The sequence below is a fragment of the Pocillopora verrucosa genome, chromosome 3, assembly GCF_036669915.1.
Source record: "Pocillopora verrucosa isolate sample1 chromosome 3, ASM3666991v2, whole genome shotgun sequence".
Lineage (NCBI taxonomy): Eukaryota > Metazoa > Cnidaria > Anthozoa > Scleractinia > Pocilloporidae > Pocillopora > Pocillopora verrucosa.
The window spans coordinates 18,448,642-18,476,228 of record NC_089314.1 but is presented as its reverse complement, the minus strand read 5'-3'; the positions used below and the strand labels follow the sequence as shown (position 1 = coordinate 18,476,228).

At 37.3% G+C, this 27,587-nt stretch overlaps 2 protein-coding genes across 2 annotated transcripts; both read right to left on the bottom strand.

The window, feature by feature from the left end:
• Positions 1-847: 847 nt before the first annotated feature.
• LOC131794214 (glutamate receptor ionotropic, NMDA 1) lies at positions 848-11,520 on the bottom strand. The gene is made up of 8 exons (XM_059111733.2): positions 11,392-11,520; positions 11,016-11,101; positions 10,169-10,187; positions 8,658-9,094; positions 6,715-7,283; positions 4,619-5,624; positions 4,123-4,286; positions 848-2,180 (listed from the first exon to the last, which is right to left on the bottom strand). The coding sequence occupies exons 4-8, from the start codon at positions 9,033-9,035 to the stop codon at positions 1,658-1,660; spliced, it is 2,640 nt and encodes an 879-aa protein (XP_058967716.2). The 5' UTR covers positions 9,036-9,094; positions 10,169-10,187; positions 11,016-11,101; positions 11,392-11,520; the 3' UTR covers positions 848-1,657.
• Positions 11,521-21,042: 9,522 nt separating this feature from the next.
• Positions 21,043-25,555, bottom strand: LOC131794215 (neurocan core protein). The gene is made up of 5 exons (XM_066163567.1): positions 25,435-25,555; positions 24,471-24,556; positions 23,220-23,447; positions 22,611-22,725; positions 21,043-21,868 (listed from the first exon to the last, which is right to left on the bottom strand). The coding sequence occupies exons 1-5, from the start codon at positions 25,553-25,555 to the stop codon at positions 21,483-21,485; spliced, it is 936 nt and encodes a 311-aa protein (XP_066019664.1). The 3' UTR covers positions 21,043-21,482.
• Positions 25,556-27,587: the final 2,032 nt, after the last annotated feature.

Here is a 27,587-nt window from a genome sequence, read left to right as displayed (position 1 = left end):
GCTACCCCTTCGCGACCTAAAGCCAGGTGACTCAGTTCGTGTAAAGTTAGATCAGCAGAAAGGGTGCCTGGGAAAGTCATTGCAAGAAGCCCTACTCCCCCGTCATATGTCATCCAAAAACCTTCCAGAGTGGTACGTAAAAACCGTAGACACTTGCGGTTAGCGATTAGTCTTAATAGAGTTGAGATGCCTGACGAACAAGATTTGAACCTCGAGCCAATATCGCAAACAAAGGATCCAAGCTCAGTGACAAATACCAATTCAGGAAAACCACTACAGATTATGGAACCTTGCGAAGTGACGTCAACTGTACTCTTCTCTACAAACACACAGCCTAGTTTTCCTCAACTTAGAGTTAGGACCTCTAGCGATCGAGTTGCGAGAGACCTTGTTTGATTCGAGGTTTTGGAATGCTAAGAATAATAGGGACATTGACCGATTCAAACATAAAATGAATTAAGTTATTTGAGTTATATAATTATTAGTTTCTTTGCCATTCATTACTTGTGAGTCCTTTAAGAACTCAAAGAAAGAAGATGTCATGGCAGAATAGCTTAACTAAATCGATCCTACTGCGCTTGAGCGAGAGAAGTTTTACGGACTTTGTGTCGTAAAATGAGAGCCAGAGTGTGAGAGTTGATGATGTACGTATAGGACTTTCTTCGTGTAGAATTAAATTGTTAATTTTCCTGTGATCAATGTGTGGTGTTGTTGCGACAGGTGTCCAATCGTGCAAAATACTCATCGCAAAAAATCTTTCGAAGTTTGCTTGAAAGCCATTTGAAGACACCTTTTATGATCAGTATCATCATGCAAATAAATTTTTCGGTGAATCCTTTCTCTTTAATTTGCATTACCTCTGTTATCTTTACATCTACTCGCTAAAATGTGTTTAATTTATGGAGGATCTTACCGTAATTACCGCCCTAAATTGTTCGTGGTCTTTTGGCATGCGTTTTGTTAGTTTCTAGAAAAGAATGAAATGTTTTACACCTGCCTAGGTTGATCAATATAGCGAAATAGCGAAAGTTGAATACCGCCCTCTATCTACAGCCTTAGGTGACTCGGGCGATATTCAAGACTTCGGGCACAGTTTTCCAAACATGAACCGACTTTGGCTGGTAAATAACCTATATATGTGCATTTGCAGTCGTGAGGTCACCATCTTAATTATTTTTCCTCAAGTCATTTCGAGGGAGTGTCCTTGACCTGTCTCACGGAAACAGATTAATTCAGAATTAATAACAGAATTTTCTAATTTTAGGAATCGAGAGACATTATGTAGGAAAATAATTCGATAATCGCGTAAGACTGAACTCCGCTTCGTGTTGACACATTATTATATAAACGTATTCTTCATCTGTTCCCATATGGTCGCCCTGTCCTGTCTGTGTCAGATTAACAGTTAGAGATTCACTTTTTATGCGCAGCCTTGATATTGTAAATGTATGATTATCGCAGGCTTAATTATTTTCCCCATATCATTTCCAGAAGGTGATTGCCTTTGTTCATTGACTTGAGAGCGTTTTGGGGGGGTGGGATTGTCAGATTAATATTTAGATTTCAGCATTTGTGGCAGTTACCTTCATGACATACATTTTCCTTGGCACATTAACTTTTAAAAATAATTAATATTTGTTTAATAATAGCAAGAACGCTACACTACCAAGAAAGGAGGAATTGTATCAGATCGAACACGCGTGCTAAAATTTCCACCCTGGCTTCGCTCCTTTCTTTGCTCGTCAGAGAAGGAACGAATTATTGAGGACTTGTTACTCTGTCCGATTCTTTTAGGGGTATATCTCCCTTCCTTTCGTTCATGGCGTGACCACAGGCACTCTCCAAGTAAAATAAGAAAACACACAACTATCGCTCCACCTAATATAAAGAAAAGGCCACCAAAATTAACAGGCTTCATCTCTTCAGCGCTTTGAGATGATCGACCGGTATAAAAACAGCCTCCTCTAAACCATTTTTCCTTCAGTTTTCTAAAGTAATCTATTTTTTGGTATTTAAGCAACAGATTTGAAACCGGATCTCTCCACTTCGAGTTTTTGGGAAATCCTATGGCGTATGCTACAGTAATTATTGGGTTCCCTACTACTTTAAACGAACATCCGGGCATCTTGGAAGCTCCAAGGTCAATGAATGGTGAGTCGTAGATGAAGGCTTTAATTTCCCTGAAAAGTAAGTGAAAATCAAAGTAAGGAATGTGTACAAACTGGAAGATAAGACCATGTGGCGTTTCATTCGTTGACTCAGAAAAAAAAAAAACCGAAAATAAATAGGCGTAGCAAAATCAAGTGATCGTGTAGTCTAATCGTATGGGAGGAAGAAAGTCCTGTGAAGGACTGTTGTTGGTGGTGGTGGCGGACGTTTCGACAAACTTAGCAGAAGTGACAAGCAAAAGTAATAATAATAATTATTATAATAATCATGATATTTAATGAGGGAACCAAACTCTTCAAGGTTTTTTTTCAGTAGAGCCCTAAAGTCATCATGATAGATATGATAGATTTAATAAGCAAACAATGTCACATCGCAACTAGTAAGGTAAATTGCGTGGTATTTACCGTCAATAAGTTCAAGAAAAATTAAACGATATGCATGATCCTTAAAAAGTACTATACACGATAAAAGTTGAATTATAAGATATATGCTAATTAGTATCTAATTTACCCTTAAGACCTTTGTGCAAAAGTGATATTTACTCACTTAAAACTTAAAAACAATTTCCTCGTTTATTATTAAGTAAGATTGAAAATAGATGGCATGAAGGAACGTCGATATCTTTCAGTTCTTTTCATCAGAATCGAGACATTCACTCAGGTTGTCCAAACGTTAGTCATCACAACTGACAAATGTCCTTTTCAGGACTACGCGTAACTGGGAAAAGGAGACTAGATTGTGAACTTGTAGGAAAAAAATTGCCTGCTTAAATTAATTATAACCGCAGTTTACAAATTGGGTTGGCTTAGAGAGATCGACATGAGTTATTCTGAGGGAATTCTCAATTATGGCACGTTATCCGTTAAATACCATATGTAACATCCATCACACTGTAAATGGCTCCTGACGCGGAGGCACCTCAAAGCCGTATGTCAGCGAAACATCGCTGACATGCTATTTATTATTGTAATACACTGGGTTTGTGTGCACTTTTATGATATAAGTTCCATTAGATTTGATTACGAAATGCGTTCATGAGAAAGAAACTCGTGTTACAGGTCACGACGGCATCCTTTGTGATTAACACAAAGAAAGGAAGCCAAGTCCGTTTCTACAAATTTCGCTCTACTTGTACGAGCATTTCATGTCGAATATACTACTATATCTTAGCTTTCATTTGATGTAAATTTCATGCGGTTTAATCAACATCGGCGAAAATCACCACTATGAACATCATTTGGCGAAAATTACTCTGGTTTCGCTTTCCGCAAACTGAAGTTTGGGATATCAACATGTTTAACTTCATTTACCGGTTCACGTTCCATAATTGAGACGCTACGCATAACTTCTGAGTCCTTTTCCCTTTTCGCAATATACTTCTGCAAGTACAGGCTACTCATAATGTTTAAGTCAACTTGACTCTTCGCGGTGGCGAGTTTTGCGATGGCGAGTTTGTTGTGGTGGCGAATTGACCGGACACCATCCTGGGGTAACAGTCTCATATAAAATTTTGGTAGATAAGAAACTATGCATTACAGAGTTATTTTCAACGCGGGAGAGGGGGACTTACTTAGTTTTAATCATTTTTTGGGTAACAACGATGAATTGCTTGAAGTGGGAGAATCCACATGGTTGCCGCTAAACCGCCTTTGTGGAGTCCTCCATTCAGATCCCTAAGAATGCACTACAACCCATTATAACCCAGGTTTCATGGCCGTTACCACTCTGTTACAAGGCAGTAGGGAATATATAGGGGTTGATTGTTTATTATAACTTTGCCCAAAGGTTTTTACTTGAAATTTTAGCAGGTCATAACATTTATTCTTACATGGAGAACATTCAAAATAAGTAACCCTTTTCTTAGGAAGGCATGACTAAGGCTGTATATTCACTGCCGTGTGCAAGACATGTCTCCATCATAAATCCAAGTTTGAAAAGAGAATTAATACCGACCCTTTCTTTAGTTTTTCGAGACCCTCGTTGTAGCTCCTCACAGTATAGGGAATCATGTTTCTTCCTATTTTTCTGTATGCAGGATCATCACTGTTTGTAAAGAAGGACAGTATACTACTACTATGAAGAGTGGTAAATGTGAAGCCTGGCGGAGGATCTTGAAACTGCAAAACAAGTAGGAAACAGTGTCAGCTCTTTTCTAAAAAATAAATTCCAATATGAATGCCTGAAACCTTATCTAACTTGTCTCATACGTGAGCTACCCAAAATGATTTTTCTTTGTGCTGAACTCACGAGTGTTATGATGGTTTTTATGGGTCTTACAGGTCTTTATGGAAGCTGGAGGAAACACCAATTTACACAGGCTTACCAAGTCATGTTCACAGATATCATTGGCCCGAAATCATATCTTCAACCTGTCCTGAAATGGCTTGAAGCCATTTCAGAACAGGACAGAAAGAAAATAACCCACATTCAGAGCTTTAGTTTTAGTTACCTTAGGATCTTTAATCCCTGTGACAGGGGATTCTTCATCCAGCTGAACAAGAGAAGCTGCCAATTTAGCCGTGTATGTTGTAATTATTATCAGTGTTGAGATGGAAAACACAGCAGTTGTAAGTCTCGCACTAATGCTCTGTGGCTTCTTGCCTTCCAACTCAAGTTTCACTACATTACTCCAAATGTAAGACATACATGTCGACAAACTGAATTTGGTGTCCTTTTCTGCAAAGATTATCCGTTGGCGATTCGGACTCATTCTTTCCATGAGCCATACTGTTGCAAGAACACCACTGACAGTAGCCAAAAAGACAATCCACAAGGCTTTGTCAAACGGTGCCAGGAACCCAATTTCCACATTAACTCTTACTGGAGTGACAGAGATGAGCAGCTTCATTTCTCCATGAAAAAATGGATAAGAAAAGTCAATGTATTTTTCCCTCATTCTCGTTGTAGTCAACGCTGAAAGAGCCATGTCAGCTCTGTTAGAAAGCAAATCGCCAATCATTCCATCCCATTCTTTAGAGTCCGCATTGTAAGCCCCATACTTGCCATCCCTACCCAAATACAACTCCACCGAAAGAGATAAGTCTTTTTCAAGCCACTGCAAGAGATCTATTAGAAAGCCAATGCAACAGCACTTTATCGGTGTATTTTGCTCGGAGTTGTTATCATAGTGCTTGTATTTTGTGCAAGGGTAACTCAAAACGCACTCACTGAATGTAGCCACATCTTCCTTACTTACTATCAACATTGGTTCTTCTTCAATAACCACCACTCGAAGTATTTCTTTGTGATCACAAACATTGGTCGCCCATAACGACCTTTGAAAGCTGACTCGATGGCCTGTTGCAGATCCCATGGTAACCCATGCCACTTCCCCTGAACTTGATGAGTTCTCTCGGAATGTGATGATGATATCATAACTAGTCGCCACTCGGTTTCCTTTCTCGTCGAACTGAACCCATCCTGTTTTTCCCAAGAACGCCTGATCTAGCATTTTTCTGGAGTTTTAAAGAGTAACATTTTTTAGACAGACAAGGTATAAATATGTAAAAGGTTAGTCTCTGATGAAATTGTGGTACTGCGTCGGTGGGAGAGTATAACGAGGTAATTTATTATTATCAACCGCGTTGACAACGTAAATTGGCCACCGTAAAGAGTTTAAAAGCTGAAGTTTCGAGCGTTAGCGCTTCGCCTCTTTGCTCTTCGTATTAACGAAGGGCTAACGCTCAAAACGTCAGATTTTGAATTGTTTACGGTCGCCAATTTACGTTATCAACTCAGCTGATAATACAAAATTACCAACGTATAAAAATGGCCATTAAGTGGCTCTAAGTCATAGTATCATAACAGAGTCTCTCCTAAAGAACGTTTTGCAAGGAACATTTTCTTTTATGGAGCACAAACTATACTATTTTCTCTTTCATTTCTTTTTTTTTCGATTAGGCATAAATCTTCGAAAAAAACATCGAGCCTTTGCTTCTCTTTTCTTTACTGCAGACACTTCTGTTTTAAAATCACGTTTCATGTTCCACTTTTCTTCTTGGATTGAGCCAAAGCAGCAAAGAAATTATTTCTTAAGTTTATCCTTTATCATTAATCTGGTGACTCATACTCCCACCACACAACGAGATTTGGTGCACTCGTTACCTATACCAAGACAGTATCCTGCTAACTAACTGAATCCTCCCCTGGAAACTTATTCCCATCACCCCCATCTTTCTGATAACTCTTGTCGTCGCGGAGAATCTCTAAATAACCAAGCTTGTGTCATTTCAACCCCTGTTTGTCCCCAGCCAAATCTCTTGAGTAACGGGCGAGGTAATTGCAAGATGGTTACTTAGGGCACCGATACTTTGTGCCTAATAATAGCCCAACTAAGGCCGGTATGGATGATACATTTTCTTAAACCCGGCTGGCTAAAAGATTTTTGAAACTGGTAAATTTTTAGTTGCCTCTCTCAAACTGACATAGATAATGAATTCTCAAGATCATACATTTCATTCAACTGACGTTTTTCTTCTCAAGCAAATGTTTGATCGTTCACCACTCGTTTACCTCCCCTCCGTATGGCTTTCATGTTTTACTCACCTGTATAGTTCAAATTGGTCGGTAACTTTTGAGCTGACGGATCCCATGTTGATAAATTTATTCTGGTCGTTACTTGAATAAAACGAGCCATTAAGGAGGAGCAATGCATCCTGCACCCATTGCTTTTTATCAAATTTTGAACGTAGGCCAAACACATTTATAGGAAGGGATATCACTTCATCAGTGCTATTTTCCTCCTCTCTAAGAAACAACCACTGAAATTGCACAGGGTTTATATTGACGGTGTAAGTAGCTTCTATGAGGAACGAAGCGTCCTGTTCACTGCAGTCCATTACAACCAAAACTGAGTTGTAGTTTACAGTGATCTTAAAAATTTCTGTCATCATTCTCGCAATGCCAATAGGCGTGTCATTAAGATGCAATTCTGTAATGCTTGAGGAGATATAAGATTTCCTTGTCTGATTTTGAATCTGTTGCAGAATTTCTGACCTGTGAAAGCTGGAGGTGAACACTGCGACATGTTGACAACCAAGTTGATCGGCAATTTTAAAAGCAATGCTAATGTGCTCCGTAAGTGTTGATGGGCTGAGGTTAATGTAGAGCTGATCCTATTAAGTAAAGTGTTGCAAAAACCCATCATTCAAAATTTATGTTGCAAATATGCCAAGTATTATCAGTAACCAAGAGATTTCAACTAAGAGAACTTATTCCCGTGATGATTTTGTTTAAGTCAATTTTAAATTTCCCGCTCGGCAGTAACATAAAATGCTACTCAGTGTGCCATACCAGTTGTGGTGAATTCATCTGATTGACTGAGCTTTTGAACAATTTGCTGTTGTGAACAAAATAAAATGTCAACATGAGCCTGTCAGGTTGTTAAGTTTTGAATAGTAGATTTATACTAAAACATTTATATCACTGTTGCTTTCTATTTCTATGTTTCACCCTCATCAACTATCACGCGATTGAAATTTCGATCTCGTAACCTGATTTTTTTAATAGAGCGCGACTCTAAACTAGTAACAAAACATCTGGGAGTGAGGTACTAGTCATCCAAAAATGATAAAATAAATGGAAATGAGGGAATGGTCTAACAGGGGGACTGGATGGCATACAAAAAAATCCAGGATTACTATTTCCCGATGAGTCAACTAGAAAGGAAATGTTGAAAAATGACGTAAGAGAAAAAGAAACCGATGGATAAAGAAATTTCGGTAAATTATCTAAAACTGAAAATTAATCGATGATTTGACCCATTTAGTTTTGTCATGAAATTTCCATGCACATTGATTTCAGGACATGTTACGTTCAAACCTCTATTTCCTTCTTTTAAGCGTATAATTTTATACTACATTCCTTTTTTTATCGGTGCGTTGTCTTTACCTTACCGCTGCCTTGATCATTCAAAAAACTGACTAAGGCCAAGAGATAAAAATCTCTTGCTGCCGCTTAGTGAAGCAACCAAAACCTCATGAAAAGTATTCCTTTTTTAATTAGTTTAAAGCAAAAAAATTGTCTATTCTTTCTCGCCATAGCTATTATAATTGGTATTTCTCAAAACAGTCAACCACAGTCGCCATTGCAATGGAAAGTTTCCAATATTCATATTCGTGAGAAAACGCGAGAAGACCCTCACGAAGGTCATTGAACCAGGCTATTAAATATCTGCCTACTGTTGACCACTTTGCAAAATGGATGTATTTAGCAGTAAATTCCTCTGTTGTAATAGTCACAAGCCTGCGAACCCCCTTCATTTAACAGTGATGAAATTATATGATTGTTCGACTAAATGCGACTAAACTGCGACTAAATACGACTTAAACTGCGAAAACACACGTGAGAAATCGTACGCGTAACTTGCTTACGAACTGAGCAACGTTAAATGTCTCAGCGCGCGCGCTACTTGCATGACACGCCAGTCTGGTACTTTCTTCTTAACAATGATATTCTCAATATATAATAAAAGGATTTTCTTTAAATACCTGATACTCATCCTGCCTCAAGATACTTATGAATGGAACTACCAACAATCCAAGCGTGCCTGCGATTAACCTGTCAATGAATTTGTTACCAGACCCTATGATAGCCTTGGTTCCATTTCCTTCTTGCACTGTTCTAGAAATCGTTTCTGCGACTTTCAGAGCATCATAGAAACTAAGGTTTCCTGCAGGAAATTTTACAACATCTATGTCCAGGTTAGCACGCCATTGTGATAAATTAAGCGTCTGACTTGAAAGCACGGTGACTCTAGGTAGCACTCCAGACTCATAGCAATTGGTTATCTTCACAAAGATGATATGATATATCAATGATATCAATAAACTTGAGGATGTGTAACAAACGCTGGATTTTGAATTCATCTTTTCAGTTTCGATGGAAAACGATCTCTCCAGGAAGCTCAGGCTAAAAGATGGAAGTTCTGACAAAGTACGAGAAAAAAAACAATCACTGCAATTGCTGAAATTCATCTAGAAAACGTCATAATCAGACGATTGTAGGCGCCAATGCAGTTTTCTTTTTAATAAGATCTCGCAATTTTGGAGGAAACCTGTAAAATTACTCCTACAGGCTACTTACGTCATCTATGGTATAAGCTTGATTTTGAAGAACGTTACTATTTCCTAACCCCAACCTTAACATGAATTAAATGCATCCAAGATTCTCTCTTTTCAGAAATAGTGTGACATTATATTGTAAAAAAATTCGAAAAAAGGTTTCTACGCTCAGTTGATAAGTTGTTGGCAACATCAAAACTTAACTGTCCTTCGTGCTGAGACAATATTTAATTGAGTAAACGTGCTCTTCACTTGTTCGATCTTATGTGTTAGGTAAACAACTCAAATTTCATTTTTTTTTTTCTCGGTGCGTAAGCGTGCGGCATTCTACAAATCCGGCAGTCTGATTAGCTCCAAGAGCGGGCAGCACGCTCCCTTCCTGCCCGCTCACTGCGGGCGGCAAACGTTGCATCTTGAGTCGCCTTGAGAATTCCTCGCTTCGTTGCAAGAAAGAATGTGTTGTTTTGCCTGCCTAAAAAACGGTTTGTTATGTAATAATCCTTCATAAAATGTAACGCAGAAAGTTAAAATGTGAAGAAATTGTTTACGATGAAATGTATTAATGTTGGACCCTGTCCAGACTTCGTCGTGCCCCTATCGCTTCAAAGTTAATTAAGTTCAACAAACGCACGGCAGATGCACAGCGTCGGATATAAAGTTTTTAATAAAGTACGAAGAACAATTAATTTGGACAAGCTATGACGTGCCACAACATTCTGCGGGATAACGATTTAAATGCCGTGCCTCTGCCAAGTCAAATTAAAAATGTTGAATATATTAAATTTTGGTAGAATTGCGCTCCCGTTTGCGCACTCATTTTCTTTTTTTTCTTTCTTTTCTTGTGTATCTTTTTGTCTCTTTATGTTTTATTTCTTCATCTCCGTCTTATTTCCAGCGTGATTAAATTAAGCTAGTTAAGAAAAAAAGAATTAACCCACCTCGATTAGCATCTGCTATCTGCGGGGGTCAAAGAAATATCTTGTAAATATGTATGAATATCAAAATTAAAGTGTGTCAAGAGTGTATGTGTGTGTTTTTTTCAATAAATCCTCCAGCCCGAATGCTGAATCAGAGTTGTGCTTCTGCCGTGCTAAAAAAAAAAAAGTTGAACCTACTTTTAATTAAGTTCCGGCACAGAAGAAGCACGACGTCTGAACTGGGCCTAACATTTATTCATTCGATATCTGAATTCTCCAAAACAATTAACTCCCTGTAAAACGTTGAATAAAGTTTAGTTCTACTACAAATACACTTTCGGTAAGGCTTCGCTATGCCGTTAAATTTGGACATTTCTACGGCAAAATGCACATCAGAAACCGAAGCAATATTAATATCAATGAGTAAATGCTGCATTAAAACCCGTTATGCCTTGATGACGTGTATCATTCAACTTAAGTTTTTAGTTGGAAGAAAGGCAAGATTTACGCACACCATTGCAGCAACTGACAAACGTGCACATTCTCACATCTACAAAACAAAAATTTGAATTCACTTACAATAACTTTTCCTTACTAATTAAACTAGACCGTGGTAAATCTTCGTAGAATAATCTTTGCTTGAGGCGAATAAAACTTTCCGTGAGATAACTTACTGTTTTTGAAGAATGATTCGTCCAATTAGTCATTCAACTCACGTTTGATTGCCAAACCAGTGCTGTCGATCATTCAAGAGTGTGCATGCGCTTGTTTTTTTTTTGATGCACTCTTAAACTGACGGGTGTCAAATCGTGACAAGTATTTATCAAAAGAATATTTCAAGGTTTGCTTGTAAACCTTTTCAACTCACCTTTCTTGATCAGTATGAAAACGTTTCGGCGAAGCCTCCCTTTTAAATTTGCATCGGTCCACAGCCTCTAGCGACTCGGGCGGTATCTAAGAATTCGGGCAAAGTTTTTCGCTTATAAATAACCTCCAAAAAACATTTGCAGTAGTGATGATTACTATCTTCATTAGTTTCCTCCAGTCAATTCAAGAAAGCGCCGTTGGCCTGACTCATGACGCCAGATTAGATGTTCCCAGAATTTTCTCTTTTTAGGAATAGAGAAAGATTGTGTCGTAAAATAATTCGAATAACGTTTTTGCGCTTAGTTGATAGGTTGTTGACAACAACCGAATGAACTTTACTTCGTGTTGAGACATTATTGAATAAACATATTCTTCACCTGTTTCAAGTGCTCGCCCTTTCTTGTCTGTCAGATTGACAGTTGTAGATTCATTTTATATTCGCAGTCTTGATATAGTAAATTATGTTCATTGTTTTCCTAAAGGCATTTCCAGAAAGGAAATGTGTCCGCTCTATGCCCTTTATGTATTGACTTAAAAGCTTCTTCTTTGTCGAATGGGGAAGTTTTTCCACTAAAACAGGTACTCTAATTCTCATTAATTATTAACTGCGTCAGTAATTGCTCTTGCAGAATTTATCATTTGCCTAAATGGAATAAATTATATTTGGTTTCGAACATCAATCTTTATTTTTTTGTGATAACAAGACGAACGGTAGGTTTGTCATCTATTAAAGTTTCCCATTCCTCAAAAAAATGTGGAAATAGAACTGAAGTATGAAGCATAATGTGTGAAGAAATACTGCTTTCAAGAGCACGCAGTTTGGACACCACTCTCTTCTGCACATTGCCTCTTAAGCATGAATGAAATTTTTTCAATTCAAGTCAGAGCGCTACAATACCACGAAGGCAGGAATTGTCTCAGATCGAACACGCCTGCCACAATTTCCACTTCGGCTCCGCTCCTTTCTATGGTCAGTTAAGGAGTTTGGGAGTTTGTCCACTGAAACAGTTATTTCAGATCGTATCAAGTATTAACTGCATTAGTAATTTCTTTTTTAGATCCTATCGTTTACCTGAATGGAATAAATTTAATTTCCGTTTAAGTATTGAGCATATTCTTAATTCTTAATTCATGATAATATTAAAATGGAGCTGATGTATTAAAAATTCAAATACGTACACCGCAAAACGGCCAAAAAAATTAAACTGTTTGGAGTATAAATTGACAACTTTTAACCGTTAGTCGTAAAAAAAGGGACTCGTAAAAATTTTTTCTTTCCCGAAAGTGTCGTTTTTCGTCAACCGTTAGCCGTAAATGGCCCAAATTTTTATTGTTGCCATAAAAGCCATCACCACATTTAAACCCTCTGTCAAAAGGTAAAGCACAAATACACCATGACAATTCCTTAGCTACTTTTGACCAGAACTTGTACTGGGATTTTTTCTCTCTCCTCATACATCCAAACAATATTTGTGTTCTTGGGTGAATGAACATGCAAATGAGCAAAAATTTATCAGTCTCAAATAATATCGAAATACAGGGCTATGTTTAAAGAAGCTTTCTTTGCAGGCAGTTTTCTTGACATTAGGTGAAAAGAAAGGTGATGCACTCGCGAAAACTGGAGAGATTCAGGTGGTCTTATCGCAATTTTTTTTTTGTTCGAAACCTAACACGGCTTTTCCGTTTTCCCTGTGAGTAAATACCCAACGTTTAAGATGTCATTTCGGTGAATGTCACGTTTTGCCGGTTGTCACATTTAAACGGTTGTTATGTAATCGTGTACCTACAGATGTCAGGTTTCGCTTTCCGTTACTCACATTACCTTTCACTTACAAAAAAGGGGAAAACTTCCCACTTCTTAAAATAAGACTGCGACTTTATTTTTTCTTTTTGGATTAAAATGACTTCAGAAACGGTGGAGAACTTCTTTAAGTGAGAAAGAATCACCAATACTGATGTCTGGGGAAGGAGACTTCCGTTTTCACTTAGAGCTTAGAATAAACTTTCGCGAAATCAGACAAATCTCGGCCAACGTCCTTGTTGTCGCTCTCTCCCGGTTATTTCCTCTTGAGCCCATCGAATACCTAGTCTACGGTTACGTCATGGTCAATCTGTCTGCCCCAAGATACCACTGATGTATTATTATATTTACTATATCACAAAAAGGCTAGTAATTGAAGCTGCAATTATGAAAATTTTTATTACACCTAGTCAGTCAAGTGAGAGGGGGATGACCTTTTTTTGAAGCTCTTTCCTTCGTTCAAAATGCGATTTAAATTTCAACTAAGTCTTTTCTTTTCATCAGAAAAACACCTGTTCCTTTCTTCAGCTTAGCCAATGGCCTGGCGGGTTTGTCCACTGCATCTTTTACTTGCTTCTGTAGCTCTCGTTTTCCATTTGGACATGGCACGCCCCCATTACGACCACAGATTATTAATGAATTTGCCACACACAGAGACAGGAGAAGTGTAACTACAACTGGTTTAATCATGTTACCTCTGAAAGGAAATGAAGTCAAACATAAGTATTCTTGTACCTAATGAGGAGATGGGTTGAATACCTCTTGGCTGCAATACCCCTGACTGACCAAGACCAAGGTATTAATGTTCCTTGTGGATGCGATATCAGTCCCGTGCAGATTGTCCTTCAGCACGTTTCGCAGTGTTTCACTAATACTTTGTCTGAGCCTTTTTTTTTAATCGGAAATGGTTGTAAGCCATTTCTTAGTTTTTGTTCTGACCCAAAATTCACTTCTTCGTTCCATCGTTCCGATCTTCCGTAAGTGTGCAATTCTTTTACTGTGTCAGGAATCTTGATGTAGCTCAGCCGATAGCTTAGAACTGGTCAAAATGTTAACAGTCTGCTAAGAAATAACGCGTTTTTAACTGATAGCTGAGATCCGAGAAAAGCAAAATTTTCTGATGGATGAAAAGCGAGCTGAAATCAGAACTGTGTGCAGACGTTTGCGCATTTGAGACACTCCAACTCAACATCCGACTCAAGGGCGAGAAGCCATCTTATATTTTAGTATTTATATGCCTCGCGCACATACCCTGACTCCGAAATAGAACCCTCAAATGCTAAGAAATACAGAGACAGTGAACTGTATCTTTGAATTATCGCGACGTTATCATCATTTCTTTTTATGGCAGTAAAGGGAAAGACAAACGCAGCTCTTCAGTAATAATTGGCTTTTAAACCCTACCTTACAACAAACGGTTACGTTCAGAGCAAAATACAATAAAAAATATCCTTTTGAAGAATGAGGTAAAATAGAATTAGTTAATGGAAAACTTCATGGATCGAATCGAAGACCTATCGTTTAAGAGGAGAAGCGCTATCCATGACAAATCATAATTGCACTTGGAAGGTGCGTTCTGGGCGTAGACCTATCAAAGTCACAAGGTTGATATCAAGTCACTTCAGAGCTCTCAAAATTTCTATCTTCCTTGCATCATTTCTGAGTAAGGAGGCTCTTAGCCATTCTCATTACTAATGTGCGGAAGGGAGTTAAGTGACTCACTCAAGGAAAAAAATACACAATGACCCGAACCGAAACTTCGATCCCTGCGGAATCCAGCGCGCTACCTTCTTAGGAACCGCGTCTCCTACAAGTATTAAATGATGAAATATGTACATATGTACTGCACGACTGAGCTCCCTCAAGAGGATATCAAGTTGATAGTCTTTTGACTCCCTGTATTTACCAAATATGCTATAACCGCACTGAAAAGGGGTGAGAAACTCCATCGAAAGACTATAAAATTGAAACAAAAGACTTTGTTTCAATTTTATGGATTGCCTGCAAGACAAGAGTTGATGCACATAACATTATCACTGCAGCTGCAGCATCAACAATTTATCGAGATTTCCAAAAAGGAAAAAAATAGATGAATTCCATCAAAAACATGTTATGAGTAAAACTGCATACTGACTACTATAGTAAGTACAGTTAGAGCTCATTAAGCAGTGATTCACATTTATGTCTTTCTGATCAGTGGCACGCAAGCGATCTCTTGGGCAGATTATTTGATCAGATCACGACGGGGTAAAGAATAAGTGCGTTGAAAAAGATACTTCTTAACTCTTACCGCAAACTTTTCAGTCTCTTGCTTTGCTTGAAGTGTTTTGTGTTTTTTTTTTTTTTTACTTTGAACTAACCTCTAGCGTCTTTTCTGGAATAGTTAAATGTATACGTGTTTTATACAAGGGTACACCATCTAATCAAGGATCTAAAACGACACTTTCTAATTATACATACTTTGTTTTCTTCATTCCCCGCTACTTGTTCGTAACGTATCATTCTAATTCCATCAGATAGCGCTTTGATTTACAAACAGCGTCAAATTATCTTAACGTAAATTTATGCTGCCTTTCTTATGTTAATATGTACAAAGAAAAGCTTGATTGAAATCTGGAGAAGTAATTAGAAATGATACCTAATGGTAACTTGGTAACGTTTATGTAACGTCAAACGTAGGCGAAGTTTGTGAATTAAACAGATGTATAGACAATATCCTCTATTTGGCGCGAACATGTGCACGGATACTTGTCCTCCGGCGTTATCAGCTCCAAGATGCAAATAATTTTCCCAGAGCGAAGTTTCGAGGAACAGATAATGTCCAAGGGCAAATATACGAGCATATTATTATTACTATAATAGTGGCTATATATTGTGTTTATTATCTATAAAATATTTGCAACACGCGTGTAAAACTGTTAACGAACAGCTTACCGATTGCTGCGTGGCATTGTTTTCTTTTGAGTCTACTCTGGTACGGCTTTATGAAGAAAAAAATTTCCTCTCTTCTGTAAAAACCACAATACGCTCTCTCATCTTGAATTTGATTGTAAACAAAGACTTATCTTGGTGGACGTAAGGTTTGAAATCGAGGAATATCACTTAGGTGACATCCTCGGGTATCTCCCAGTTTTAGCTGTGGGGGAGTATTTGGTCACGTGATGCGTTTAGACCAATCGCGCGTTAGGAATAATATTTGAAGGATCTTATACCAATTTGACCTCAAAAGGTTTCCACAGGAGTAAATTGTCACTAAAGTCCTTTGGAAAAAAATTGTAAATACAGCAAATTCCTCGTAAGAGAAGTACGGCTTTAAAAATTTAAATTTTTCTCATCCTTGAAGGGCTTGCCTTGTTATCTTAAACATTAATCCGATGGTTATCTTTTCCTTTACAGTCACTATCTTGCCTTTGTTATGTTAATCATATGTTCGTACTAAAGATCTGGCGTTTATGACATTGCCACCGTGTTTTCTATCTCTTGGCCCATTGGAAGAATTTTCCTAATCTTTCCGGCATTATTGTTTTCGGCAGCTTAATTAAACTGCGCTTGCGCAGTCTAGCAAACAAATTACGAGGCAGATGTTAGTCGCAATTCATTTATTTTGTATAATTTATATAATTGTTATTCACGTACAATATCTCTCTGTGATTTATCTAAAGTAGATTTCACTCGATTTTTGATCATCACAAGCTCAGTAACAAGTATTCTTTCATGGCAGAGACAATATTTTTTAATTAAAAAACATTCGTTTTAACTTTGGCCTGGCATCTCTCCTTTCTATCAACGGTACAAATGATTGCAAGGGTTCGTACACACCATCTTCACGAACTCTGTCACCTTCCATCAGTTGTTCTCGCTTGCCTGGTGGACAAGGCATTCCTCCATTGCGGCCGCACAAACCTGACCGAGTATATGCCGCAGCGATACATGAGCTCAGCAGTAACATCAGGAAAAGTGGGTTCATCACGTTGGCTTTGTGTCTAAACGGCCCCCTACGACTAACAAAAAATCATCCAAGAGAGGACAAATTAAAATGACCAAACTAAAAAAAATATACAAACAAATGGATAAATAGATAAATAATGGTGCTGAAAACTATCTGCTAGGGAAATGAAATGCCAAAAAAATAAGCAACATTAACTAACTTAATGTTGGAATCACAAAAATGTTTATTGAAATGCGGCTAATTGGTACATAATTTTTTTCAAGATATTTAGCAGAATGTCTGAAATATTATCTTTATAACTTAAGTCTTTCTCTCTTGGGCGGGTGTTTCTCAGCAACGCCCTTGCCGAGTGTCTTTTATGTAAGTTATTTTGGCAATATGATGCAACATTCTGCATGTCGCGTAATGTCACGTGAGGTCGTGTTATGTTGTGACATGTGTCACGTCAAGTAACAAGTCACATCACGCCATGTCACGCTCTTTCACGTGTTGCCACACCAAGTTACTGACAATTTTTACCAAGAAAAATAGAAATATTTCCACACAGACATTTTTTCTTTTACACATGACTAACAACGATAGTCAGAGCTTTGACACCACAGCAAATCCCGCTACTCGTATCTTATACTCCACATTCGAATCCCGCAGCCTGTCACCTTTAATTAGTTGTCATAATACTTTTTTTAACGCTGTGAATAAAATGGTAACTTGTCGGGATCATAGTTATATTTAACACTTACAAGTGGATCAGCACTAAAATGACTTCACTTGAGCTTTCAAAGATTTGAAGAGCCTGAGTGAGTGAATATGAAAATAATTGTTAGACAAGAAAGGATAGAATCATCGTCTCTTGATGTAAGAGGATTCGCTGTGTGTTGATAAACATCGACACTTAGAAATCTCAGATATTGGAAACGAACGATAGCAAAACTTGTAAAATTAAGGTAAACAAGTGAAGCAAAATGATCTTAGGTACGCTAAAATGTAAATCTCTTAAAGACAATATCAGTTCCCGGTCGAAAAAAAATCAGATCCCCGAGGTCGAAATCTTTTAGTTAACCATTTCAGATCTAAGATTTAGTTACCAATGCTCTGCACTGTCTTCCATACCTTTACCATAATTTCAACCCTGAGAATCTTTATTAAGATCGACAAAAATCACTTAGTTAGTGAATATTTTCTTCTCGTCACTTTTCTACTTGAAAACATAGTGAGACTGTAGGGCAAAATTCATTTCTGGTCACGCTTGGGAGAAAAAGATTGAAGAAAACGTGGTCTGTCGATGGCGGATTGTACTATGAGTGTGAACTCTAGTCACACGCTTTTGGACAAGTATTTCGAGGCGCTGTAAACAAAAACTAGTTTACTGTTCTTCAATAAGTAGCACAGCTTAGTATGGTGAAGAATGGACATTTCTGGGACGTTTCTTTGACGCAAAAAAGTCGTTTGCTCAGTTACGGCCAAATTACCGATAATTTCTGATGCTTCGTTCCTTGGAATAACATGCTATTATCGACCTCAGGGAAGTCAGTCATCTCTCTCCTATAATCTATATAATAATTGTAAATCGAGGTTATTCAGAAAATTCAAGAAGAAAATTTCCAGGAGGATACTTGGTGAAACTTACCTGTGAAACTTGGCCGCAAAATGCCCGTTTGCGCCCAATGCGCTGACTTTTATTGGTTCAACAAATTGACTGGATTGTAATTACGGTTTCATGGCCTGTTTGCACAACCACGCAAACCAAGGAAACGACGTTTCCTTTTTCCAACAAAGCGCATTATCATGCGATATTGGTAATGCGATTAATAATTACATATTGCTTCTTTTCTTCCGATTGAAAGTTCTGAGGGTGGCATTTGGACTTGTAGCTAAAAGAAAAACTGTTCAAATATCTTAAATACAATATTAAAGATCGTGACATCGTGAGAAACCCAGCGATCTACAACATGTTGTGAATAATAGAGCAGAATTGTCCGGTAGTGCAAGCTACAAAACTTACATCAGCTCTATTTTATTGAAAATGCTCATGTAATGAAACTCGAACCATAATTAATGCCTCAATATGAGCTTGTTGTCTATTTCATTTGATTAGATCATGAAATGGGTACAATATCCATCCCGGCCCTGCAATAATAGAGGTCCTTCTTTTTAACAAAAGACTGCTGAAGATTTAGAAGCTAGAAAAAGGACTACTGACCTCCTCCAAATGAGCATTTCTACCAAATCATTAAGTCTGCTCCTTTTCATAGATCATTCTCCAAACTTTATCTCCAATTCTCAGAACCCAATTAACGAACACGCCTTTGGCAAAAAAGGAGGCTTTTGATGCTTATTTTCTCTGTTAGATTGTCACTCAGCTATTTTAATTTTATCACTCTAGATGGATAAACTCCCCAGACTTGGGTACCAATCGTTTCAACCATCTCCATCATTCTGTGGTTATGCAAAGATTTCAGCGATGACTACAAAGATTCAAAGCCCGATAATGTACATCAAACAAGATGGTTAGAGTTGTTTCTCTCCGAGCTGAGATATTTTTGTACAGTTAGTAATTTTCACTGATTGCTGATTCATAGTAGTGAAACAAAAAGTTAAGATACATGCAGTGGACACAGCTTTATCAGATCATTATCTTATTATTATTTTCTTAAACTTTTGATCATTTATTTTATATTGCATGACGTACCGTACTCTGATAAAGCCAAAATTTATATCAATAAAGTTTCCCGAATACAGTTATGTAATTTAACATTACCTGACTCGGTTTTTATGATAAATGTATCGATCCTGATTGATTTTGAATGTTGATATGATCATCTTGGTTATCGGGGCCTTTGGAAATGTGGGAGGTAATATCGAGCCAAACCTATAGTTTAATCCGCAGAATTTCAAATCAAATCAGATGAAACAAAATGAGAGTATTGTCTTTAGCCGCTTAATTTTGCCAGAAAGCAATTTAAAACACAATCATCTTTCAGTCAACCTTTCTGTAAGTCTTTTAAATAAGCTTCCTGGCGAGAATATTGTTTTTGCAGCAATGATTTTACGGTGCGGCTTTCAACTTGGATTTAACACCACTCTTAATCGTTATTTAACAAGCTAGAATTTCTTAACTTTGATCTGACATGGCAAAGAACAGCTAAAACCGTTTTTTTCTACGATAAAAAAAGAAAACAGTTACTTTTCGCATAAGTTACGGCATCGCTTCGTCGAGAGGATAATTGAATATTTTGATTTCTTGAGAATATTTCAAACAATCAGTTAACCCAAGAGCTAATTTGATTATATGGTTCACTTTGTCGCATGCAGCTCAATTCCTGCAAACTAATCGGAAAATCTTCGTGAGAAATACTTAGCTAATACTTATTTCATGATCAGCTGCATTTTATCTGCGAAATGAAATGAAAACGTCACCTGGAAAGAAGAACTGAACCAATATTTCAACTTTCATCAGTGATAGTCTGAGGGCTGCTCAGTTCAATATAATCTGGTATCTTTACAGTATGTAGCAAGAATTTGTTTGTGTCCCTTTTATATCATTTGTGATACAGTTCACCAAAGTAATCACTTGGTGTTCAAAAAATGGACATGGAAGAACAGAGGAGAAAAAAGATGACGAAAAAATAAATAAAACAGGAAAAGGAGGAGAGTATCTATCTATAGACTAATGGAGAAAATTTCATCCGGAAATTCACTTTGTGTCTCCTTCCCTTGTTGAAAATGTATAGAGGTAGGAAATGATACCTGTATATTCTGGGTATATATATTCTTTGTATATTCTGTCAGCATACAAATATCAAATTTCATCCAAGTATTTCTTAGACTCAAACAAATCCTTTAGAATAATAACTATTTCTCGAGTTGCAGTTTATTAAGTTGTCAGGTATCTTTGTCAAGTCATCTTAAGAGGAAGTTCTATAGAGTGATTTTCAATTTTCGAAGTTCCCCTGACAAGTTCCTTTGTTTAGGAAAAAAATGACATGTCACAATAGGATGGAGAGGGAGTGGAAAGATGTAACATGAATTATACATTTTAGTGAACTGCAGAAATATATCTTACGAAAATTAAAAAGAAGAGGAGTAGAAAAACTAATCATGACAGGGGAAGATTCCGCGTGAAAATTGTTGAACTACACTACTCTTGGTGGAGCTTCCTTTTTGTCATAAAAAGGTGGAACTTAAAAAAAAAACAGCGTGCAGCATTTTTACTCTGATGTTGCTAATTTCTTCTCTTCCTTTTTGTTTGTTATCTTTATAGAGCGTACACAGTTACTGACGACCTAATGTTTTTCTCAGCGCAGGTAACAAGTGAAAATCACCAGGGCTACTTGAAACTGAGGTCACTGTTCAGAGATCCAGCACATTAAACCAACCAGCAGACCAGCCTTCTAGTTCGCATAATTCAAGCTCTCTGATTGGTCCAGGAAGTTCGTTACGTGCCACCTCCTCACCCAATCAGATGAAAAGTAAAATCAACCACCACTTGTTCACTTTCACTTCCCGCGATTCAAACACTTGTTTTTACCTAATTTCCCAGTAATATTCCGATTTTTTTGGCAGCCATTTCGCATGAATTTGGGTTTGGTTCTTGCGGCTCTCAATCTAAAAGCGTTCCAGACTGAGTTAAATGCTGTACCTGATTACTTGCTGATCCTGATGGGTGGGTCCGAATTATAGCGCTGACATGGGTAGCTGTTGACAAGTGCTCTAATTTTTCAGTTCTTCGTCTTACAGACGTAGGTACGTGACAAATTGCAGTCTACATCATTCCACTTGCCATTTACGGTCAACGCACAGTTTTCTTTACCTCTGCTATTATTGGGATTACTTCCACCCCAGTTTGCATATCCGCCCCAGTTTTCACCGTCCAGCCAGACCCAGGTTCCCTCTAGGACAGTGTCACTAGCTCCAATCCAAATGGTCGTATTAGTAGGAGCTAAAGAGGCGACAAACTGATTCTCTTCAAGAGAATGAATTGTAACCAATATGGAACCCAAATCCGAACAATGCTGCTTTGCTTTGTCCCACTTTGTTTTGACGTTAAAAAACTTATAGCACGACAGGTTGAACTTTTTCCACCCGTCTGTCAGGCTGCAGACGTCTGCAGAGGACAGCAAATTATTGTATAAATTTCTTTTCTTGGGAATTCCTTTTATTAAAGCTTTGGAAACAGGAAAGATTAAAGGAGAAGAGATGGGAGAAGTAAGAGGAGAAGAAAAATGATGAGATTGAAGGGAAAAAAGGAGGAAGAAGGCTAGAAAAACAACAACAAAAACAACTATACAACATAGACACCATAGCATCTATTTTATCACTGGTTAGAGTCTGTCAGGTCACTAACGCCAGTCTGCCACATAAAATGACTTACGAGGTACTCTTTACAGGAAACTTTTTAAAGATGTGATTTTCCGAATTTAAGTCTTACCAAGTCACTTTTGATTCTTTCTCATCGAGATGTAAGGGTTTTAGACGGTAAAAACAAAAAGAGAAGAAATAATAAAAGTAGAGTTGGAAAAAACTGAAGAAATAGGGTGAAAAGAAGAAAAGGAGAAGTAGTTATATAAATTAATTAGACAAATTAAGAAAGAAAATGAAAGGAAAAGGTAAAAAAGAGAGAAGAAACTGATGTTGTTAAAATTTCTGGTAACGGAAACCCACATCCCCTTAATCCGGTGTAGCTAATGGCATCTGCAAGATCTGTGAAAACTTAATAACGGCACTTCATTTTCAGCCAAAGCTTTGTGTAGTACATAAGCACGACTCAAGATGGACCGTTCAGTATATAACATATCTTGGTGTTTGCTAAACAGTTACTGGAGAGTGCATTTTGTATTTTATATTACCTTCATGACAGTTCTTTCCCTTGGAACCTATTAGACATTGACATTCGTAGTATCCATCGCCATAGTTCGGCTTGCACATCCCCCCATTTTTACACGGTTCTGCAAGACATGGTGTCTGAAAAGAAAAATTGGAACACTTGAATGCGTAACAAAGTCCCTGTGGTCAACTCGATAAGTCAATTAAATGAGATCAATAAAGGTTACAGAAATTTCAGTCTGTGAAACGTCACCTTGTGAATTTATGACTTCAGCTCTTTGATCCGACGCCATAATCAACGGCGTTCAAAACAACTCACTTTTGACGGTAGGTCAAATAAATAATTTACGTTTAAAATAAAGTTCAAAGATTTGGCTTGTGATGTACGTGGCTCTTGATATGCAAACAGCTAACAAAATTATTTTAATCGTGCTATACGCAAAATTAAAATTGCTCTCAAGAAGCCTAAGGAAAAAATGTCTTGCTTTCTTGGTGGGATGTTTATTTCCTATAAATTGAATTGGTTCTTTTTTCAGTTTTTCGGTGAGTTTAGATGAATTAAAAAAACCAAGGTATTGTTTTCATAGCTCTGCACTCACTTAACTTACTTTTTATCGGGTCTCTTTACTCACCATGATGGAAAAGTGATGCGAAGTTGAGTTTTCTTGAAAGCTTTTCGAACTGACATATTTATCAGACGCCATCATCTCGCACCAAAACAGTTTGCTTTTGTCAAAAGAACTTGCCACATTCACAGAGAGGCAAGTCGAGTCCTGTACACATTTAAAGCAACACTCGTCGAAATTTTGCACAGGGAATTCATCGGAAATTCTTGTTGCGTTTAAATAATGGAAGCTGTGCTGGACAAAATTTTTGAATTGGAACTTGGAGTTGAGACAAGATTGAAGGCTCTCTACCTGCTTTTGTAAAATATTGTTCAATAAACAAAACGTCAAAATTTTGAAGTGTAGAGTCGGGAGTGCCATCATTGAATCCACAGCCGAATCAGGTGGAAGAATTGAAAGACCTACGGAAAATTGAAAACAAGCAGCGTTAATTGATGAGAATGTTTCAAGCAAGGCTTGCTCAATTTGCCGAAAAGTGATTATCGCAAGGGAAAGTTACGCCAGAAACTACATTTCTTCCCTCCTTGCCATGGCATTAAAAACTAGACTTCAACAATTTCTTTCCCTGTTGTTTCATCCAAACTGATTGCAATAATTAATTATTTAACTGGATTAGGAAAATAGAACAGAAAATAGTTTACCGGGTAAATGCAAATGATGTGCCCGACTATTTTGAATTAACTTCTTGTGTGAACCCGTCGTATATACATAAAAGTGAACCAAAACACCTTAGACCGAAAGCAAAAATACACCAAGTAAAAAGTATACAGCGTTGTGATACTAATGTAAGATTAAAAAGAGGCACTTAAGGAAATTAAAAATTAGCATTACCTGTCTATGTAAAGCAATCACCTTTCCCTTGATTAGTCGTCAAAAGCGTTACAACTTTGAGTTTGAATAGAAACATCATACACATCTTCTTGCTAAAAGGACTGTATGCTGTAAGAATATCTTATTGAGTAAGTTAAACATAGCGGGTTTGTTTTGTTGTCGTTCTGTCCCTCAATTTTTTTCTTCACGATTTTGTTTATTTCACCAATTTCACCGAGAAAGGTTTAATTCTTTTTTACCGGACTCTTACCACGACAAAATACTCTCTTGCAACGAAAGAATTTCTAATATCTAAATGACCTTTGAAATTGTGATGTTTTCAAATTATAAGGGTTAAAAACCTATTTTGGACTATTTCTCTGTGATCTATTCGGCAAATTCTAAATGTTAATGACGCAAATTAATATTTGCAAAGAATTCACCTACCTTCTTACTTTTGTACTCAACTAGTTTAGAACGAAGACACGTTATTTTCTTTTCGCAGTTGGTAGCGCCTTTAGGCTTGAAGTAACCTTGGTTACATGATAAAAAAAGTTTAATTGACAAACACATTTTCTTTGTTTCTTTTCATCTCTTAATAAATCAATGTGTTATCTTCGTAGACTGTCTTACTATTCTGAAGTACGTTAAGTTATTGTGTAGGAAAATAAATTCATTATGAAAACTGGCAGCACTACATTAAGAAAAACAATTAGAATTAATTTTCAAATCACATCGTCATTTCCTAATATTAGCTGTTTCCAACGCGTATAAAATATTTATATGACTTCACAGTCATATAAATATTATACATGAGACAGCTCGTGAACTCAGCTTGCCTTTCTAATAGAGTTCATTATAAATACAAAGGGCTGAAACACCTTTCATGACTACTAACTCGGTGGCTTATCCTTTATCTTCGTTTCTTTTAGGTGTATTATTACTCGTATTCCGTAGATGCAATAAACTACATTTAATATATTATCGCCAAACAGAGATCTTTGTTAAATAAGTCAAAATTGCTCTAGTCCAATCAAATGACAGTGGAACCTCGATTTAATGAACCTCTATATCACGAAGTCCACGGTATATCGAACGATACTCTTCAGCCCGGCCAAAGTTATAGTAAAATGTATGGGAAACAACCTCGATATAACGAAACTCGATATAACGAAATCCTATTTATAACGAACACAATCCAGAAGCCCAAACGTATAATATACCCCGATATAACGAACAAATGTCAACACGTGACAAAAGACAAATGCGAGCTGTAGCTGTAGCTTCTTATAGACATTAAAGCACAAATGTCATCTACAGTAATCGTTCCGATCCCAAAACGCTGGGTAACGCGACGTCACTCCACAAAAAAAATGATGATCAAAAATAAAAAATAAAATTATCAACCAACCCTTGACATAACGAACAATCTGGTTATTTTCCCGCAAATTAGTTAAATCGAGGTTTTCGATATAACCACAGGCAGCCCAAGCTCCAGCTGTGAGATGATCATCTGGCGAAATAAGAGTCATGGCGAGTTTTTAATGGAATATTTACGACCACTGTTAGGAACAAAAAAAAATATAGTCGTATTCTCAATAAAAATACCTCACCCTACTTCCACAGTGCATCGCTTGTTATCTGACCACTTACTATGTTGAAAAGAACTCATTTTGGCGAATTATTTATTTCTAGGTTTACTACGTACATAATAAGGGATTGTGGGCCGATTGTGATGTAACGAACCCTTGATATAAGTCCCTTGGCACTTCGTGAAATCGAGGTTCCACTACATAAACATCATTTATAATAAGTTTTGTCGCATAATACTGAGAGGAGAAAAGTCATACAGCTTATTAAGAGGGTTGGGTGGCTTATAAGGGGGGGGGGGGTGGAATCGGAGCATTTTATTTGTGTCACGATGATTTCTTCTTATCACTTCATAGGGCTGTCCTATTCTTCTTCCCCCTCCCCCCCCCCGACCATTCAAAGGCAGAAGTCCTTTTAAAGAACCTATCTAATTTGTCATCAATTTTTTTCACCCAGAAGGCTTAAAGCACTTCAGTTTATTTTTGCAGCATGACATTTCCAACAGAAGACAAAATTTCTGAGGAAAAGCGAGCAAAAGGTTCAAATCCTCTGAAAGTTCGAATTATTTTCCGTAATTGCATAAATTATAATCTTCAATGCGAGGATCGGTTTAACATGTCGTGTATGGTAATTCGTTTTGTTTATCTCATGTATGCTGTTAAATGTTCCTGCTTCGGTCTGCGATAAAATGAGAATATTTCCTGAAGATTTCTTTTGAAAGCATTTCTTCAGTTCAATTAATGAAATAAGAATTCTAAAAACTTAAAACAAAAATGTAAAAAAAGGGGGGGAAGAGGTAGAATATTGGGTGAAGTGTCATGATGAGAATTTTCGAGAAATGCGCCATTTTAAGCGGCCAACTTCTCATACCCCCACCCCTCCCCCACAATTATCTCCACCCCCCCTCCCCCAACAATTATCCCAACCTCGTCAAGCTGAGATCCTTCAGTGTAGAGTATCAGATTTTTCTTCATTCACCCAAATCTGAGATTGATTATTTCTGTATAGTATATAATTTATTCAAAACAAGTTATTACCCTTTTAATTTTATCCAAAAGTCATTCACTGAAAGTGTTTTGCTCTTACCTTAATTGAAAAATTGGCGAATTTGAGTCCGCTTGAAAGCTTTCCGAACTGAAATATTTGTCAGAAGCCAGCATTTCGCACCAGAATGATCTGTCGCTAGTAGAACTTACCATATTTACAGAAACACTGAAAGCCACAACACTTACAAGGGGATTATAGTTGGATTGAGAAAATCATAACAGAAACGGCATACTACTAACAATGCAAACAAAATAGGTGTTTCCAGCTGCTACTTTGTTGTAACCCTTACAGTATGTACACCGTAAAACGTTTCCTATGTAAATCAAAGCAAAATTTGCCAGGCAGAAAGTTTATAACCAGGGAGGGGTAACTAGGGATAAGGATATGAGGGTCTCAGTCGGGTAATTAATGGCTTTTACAGCTAACAGTTTTAAACTATCCATGGAAAATTACGCGCGTCTGATTGGCTGAAAAGAATGCAGTTTTCATGAAACACGAGTGCCAAGTTTAAACACGGGTGCAAATTACAAATAGCGCGCTGCCAAAATTTCGTCCGTCTTCACCTTCCGAGATGCGTTTGTCATGTAAATTATTAACAAGTAACGACGGGATTTCTCGTGCAATTTGGTATAAATAAGCACCGGTAAATTTGTCAAAGACTACAAATTGTACTCGCCCTATGGGCTCAAGTAATTTTGGTGTCTTTGAAAAATTTACTTGCGCTTATTACAGCGCTCTAAAAAATTGCACTCGAAATCATGTTGTTACCTACACAAATTATGGCTATTTTATGGCTGGCGGTTAATATATTTCCGTTACGGTAAAGAGAAATGCAGAGAATTTATTTCAGTCGTCTACGACAAATCGTTTACCTTTTAGGTCAATCAAAAAAGAAGTTAATAGCAAAGTAATTGTGGTACAAGGTAC

Bases quoted from the DNA above. Each gene is read 5' to 3' on its own strand.
- LOC131794214 (XM_059111733.2), bottom strand. From the start codon at position 9,035: ATGAATTCAAAATCCAGCGTTTGTTACACATCCTCAAGTTTATTGATA. The intron at 7,284-8,657 runs GTATTTAAAGAA...TTTACTTAATAG, and splicing joins TGAGGCAGGATGAGTATCAG to GATCAGCTCTACATTAACCT. The intron at 4,287-4,618 runs GTAACTAAAACT...CTTGTTTTGCAG, and splicing joins CAGGGATTAAAGATCCTAAG to TTTCAAGATCCTCCGCCAGG.
- LOC131794215 (XM_066163567.1), bottom strand. From the start codon at position 25,555: ATGACTCTTATTTCGCCAGATGATCATCTCACAGCTGGAGCTTGGGCT. The intron at 24,557-25,434 runs GTTGGTTGATAA...CATGTAACCAAG, and splicing joins GATTGTTCGTTATGTCAAGG to GTTACTTCAAGCCTAAAGGC. The intron at 23,448-24,470 runs GTAGGTGAATTC...AATTTTGTCCAG, and splicing joins TTGAGTACAAAAGTAAGAAG to CACAGCTTCCATTATTTAAA.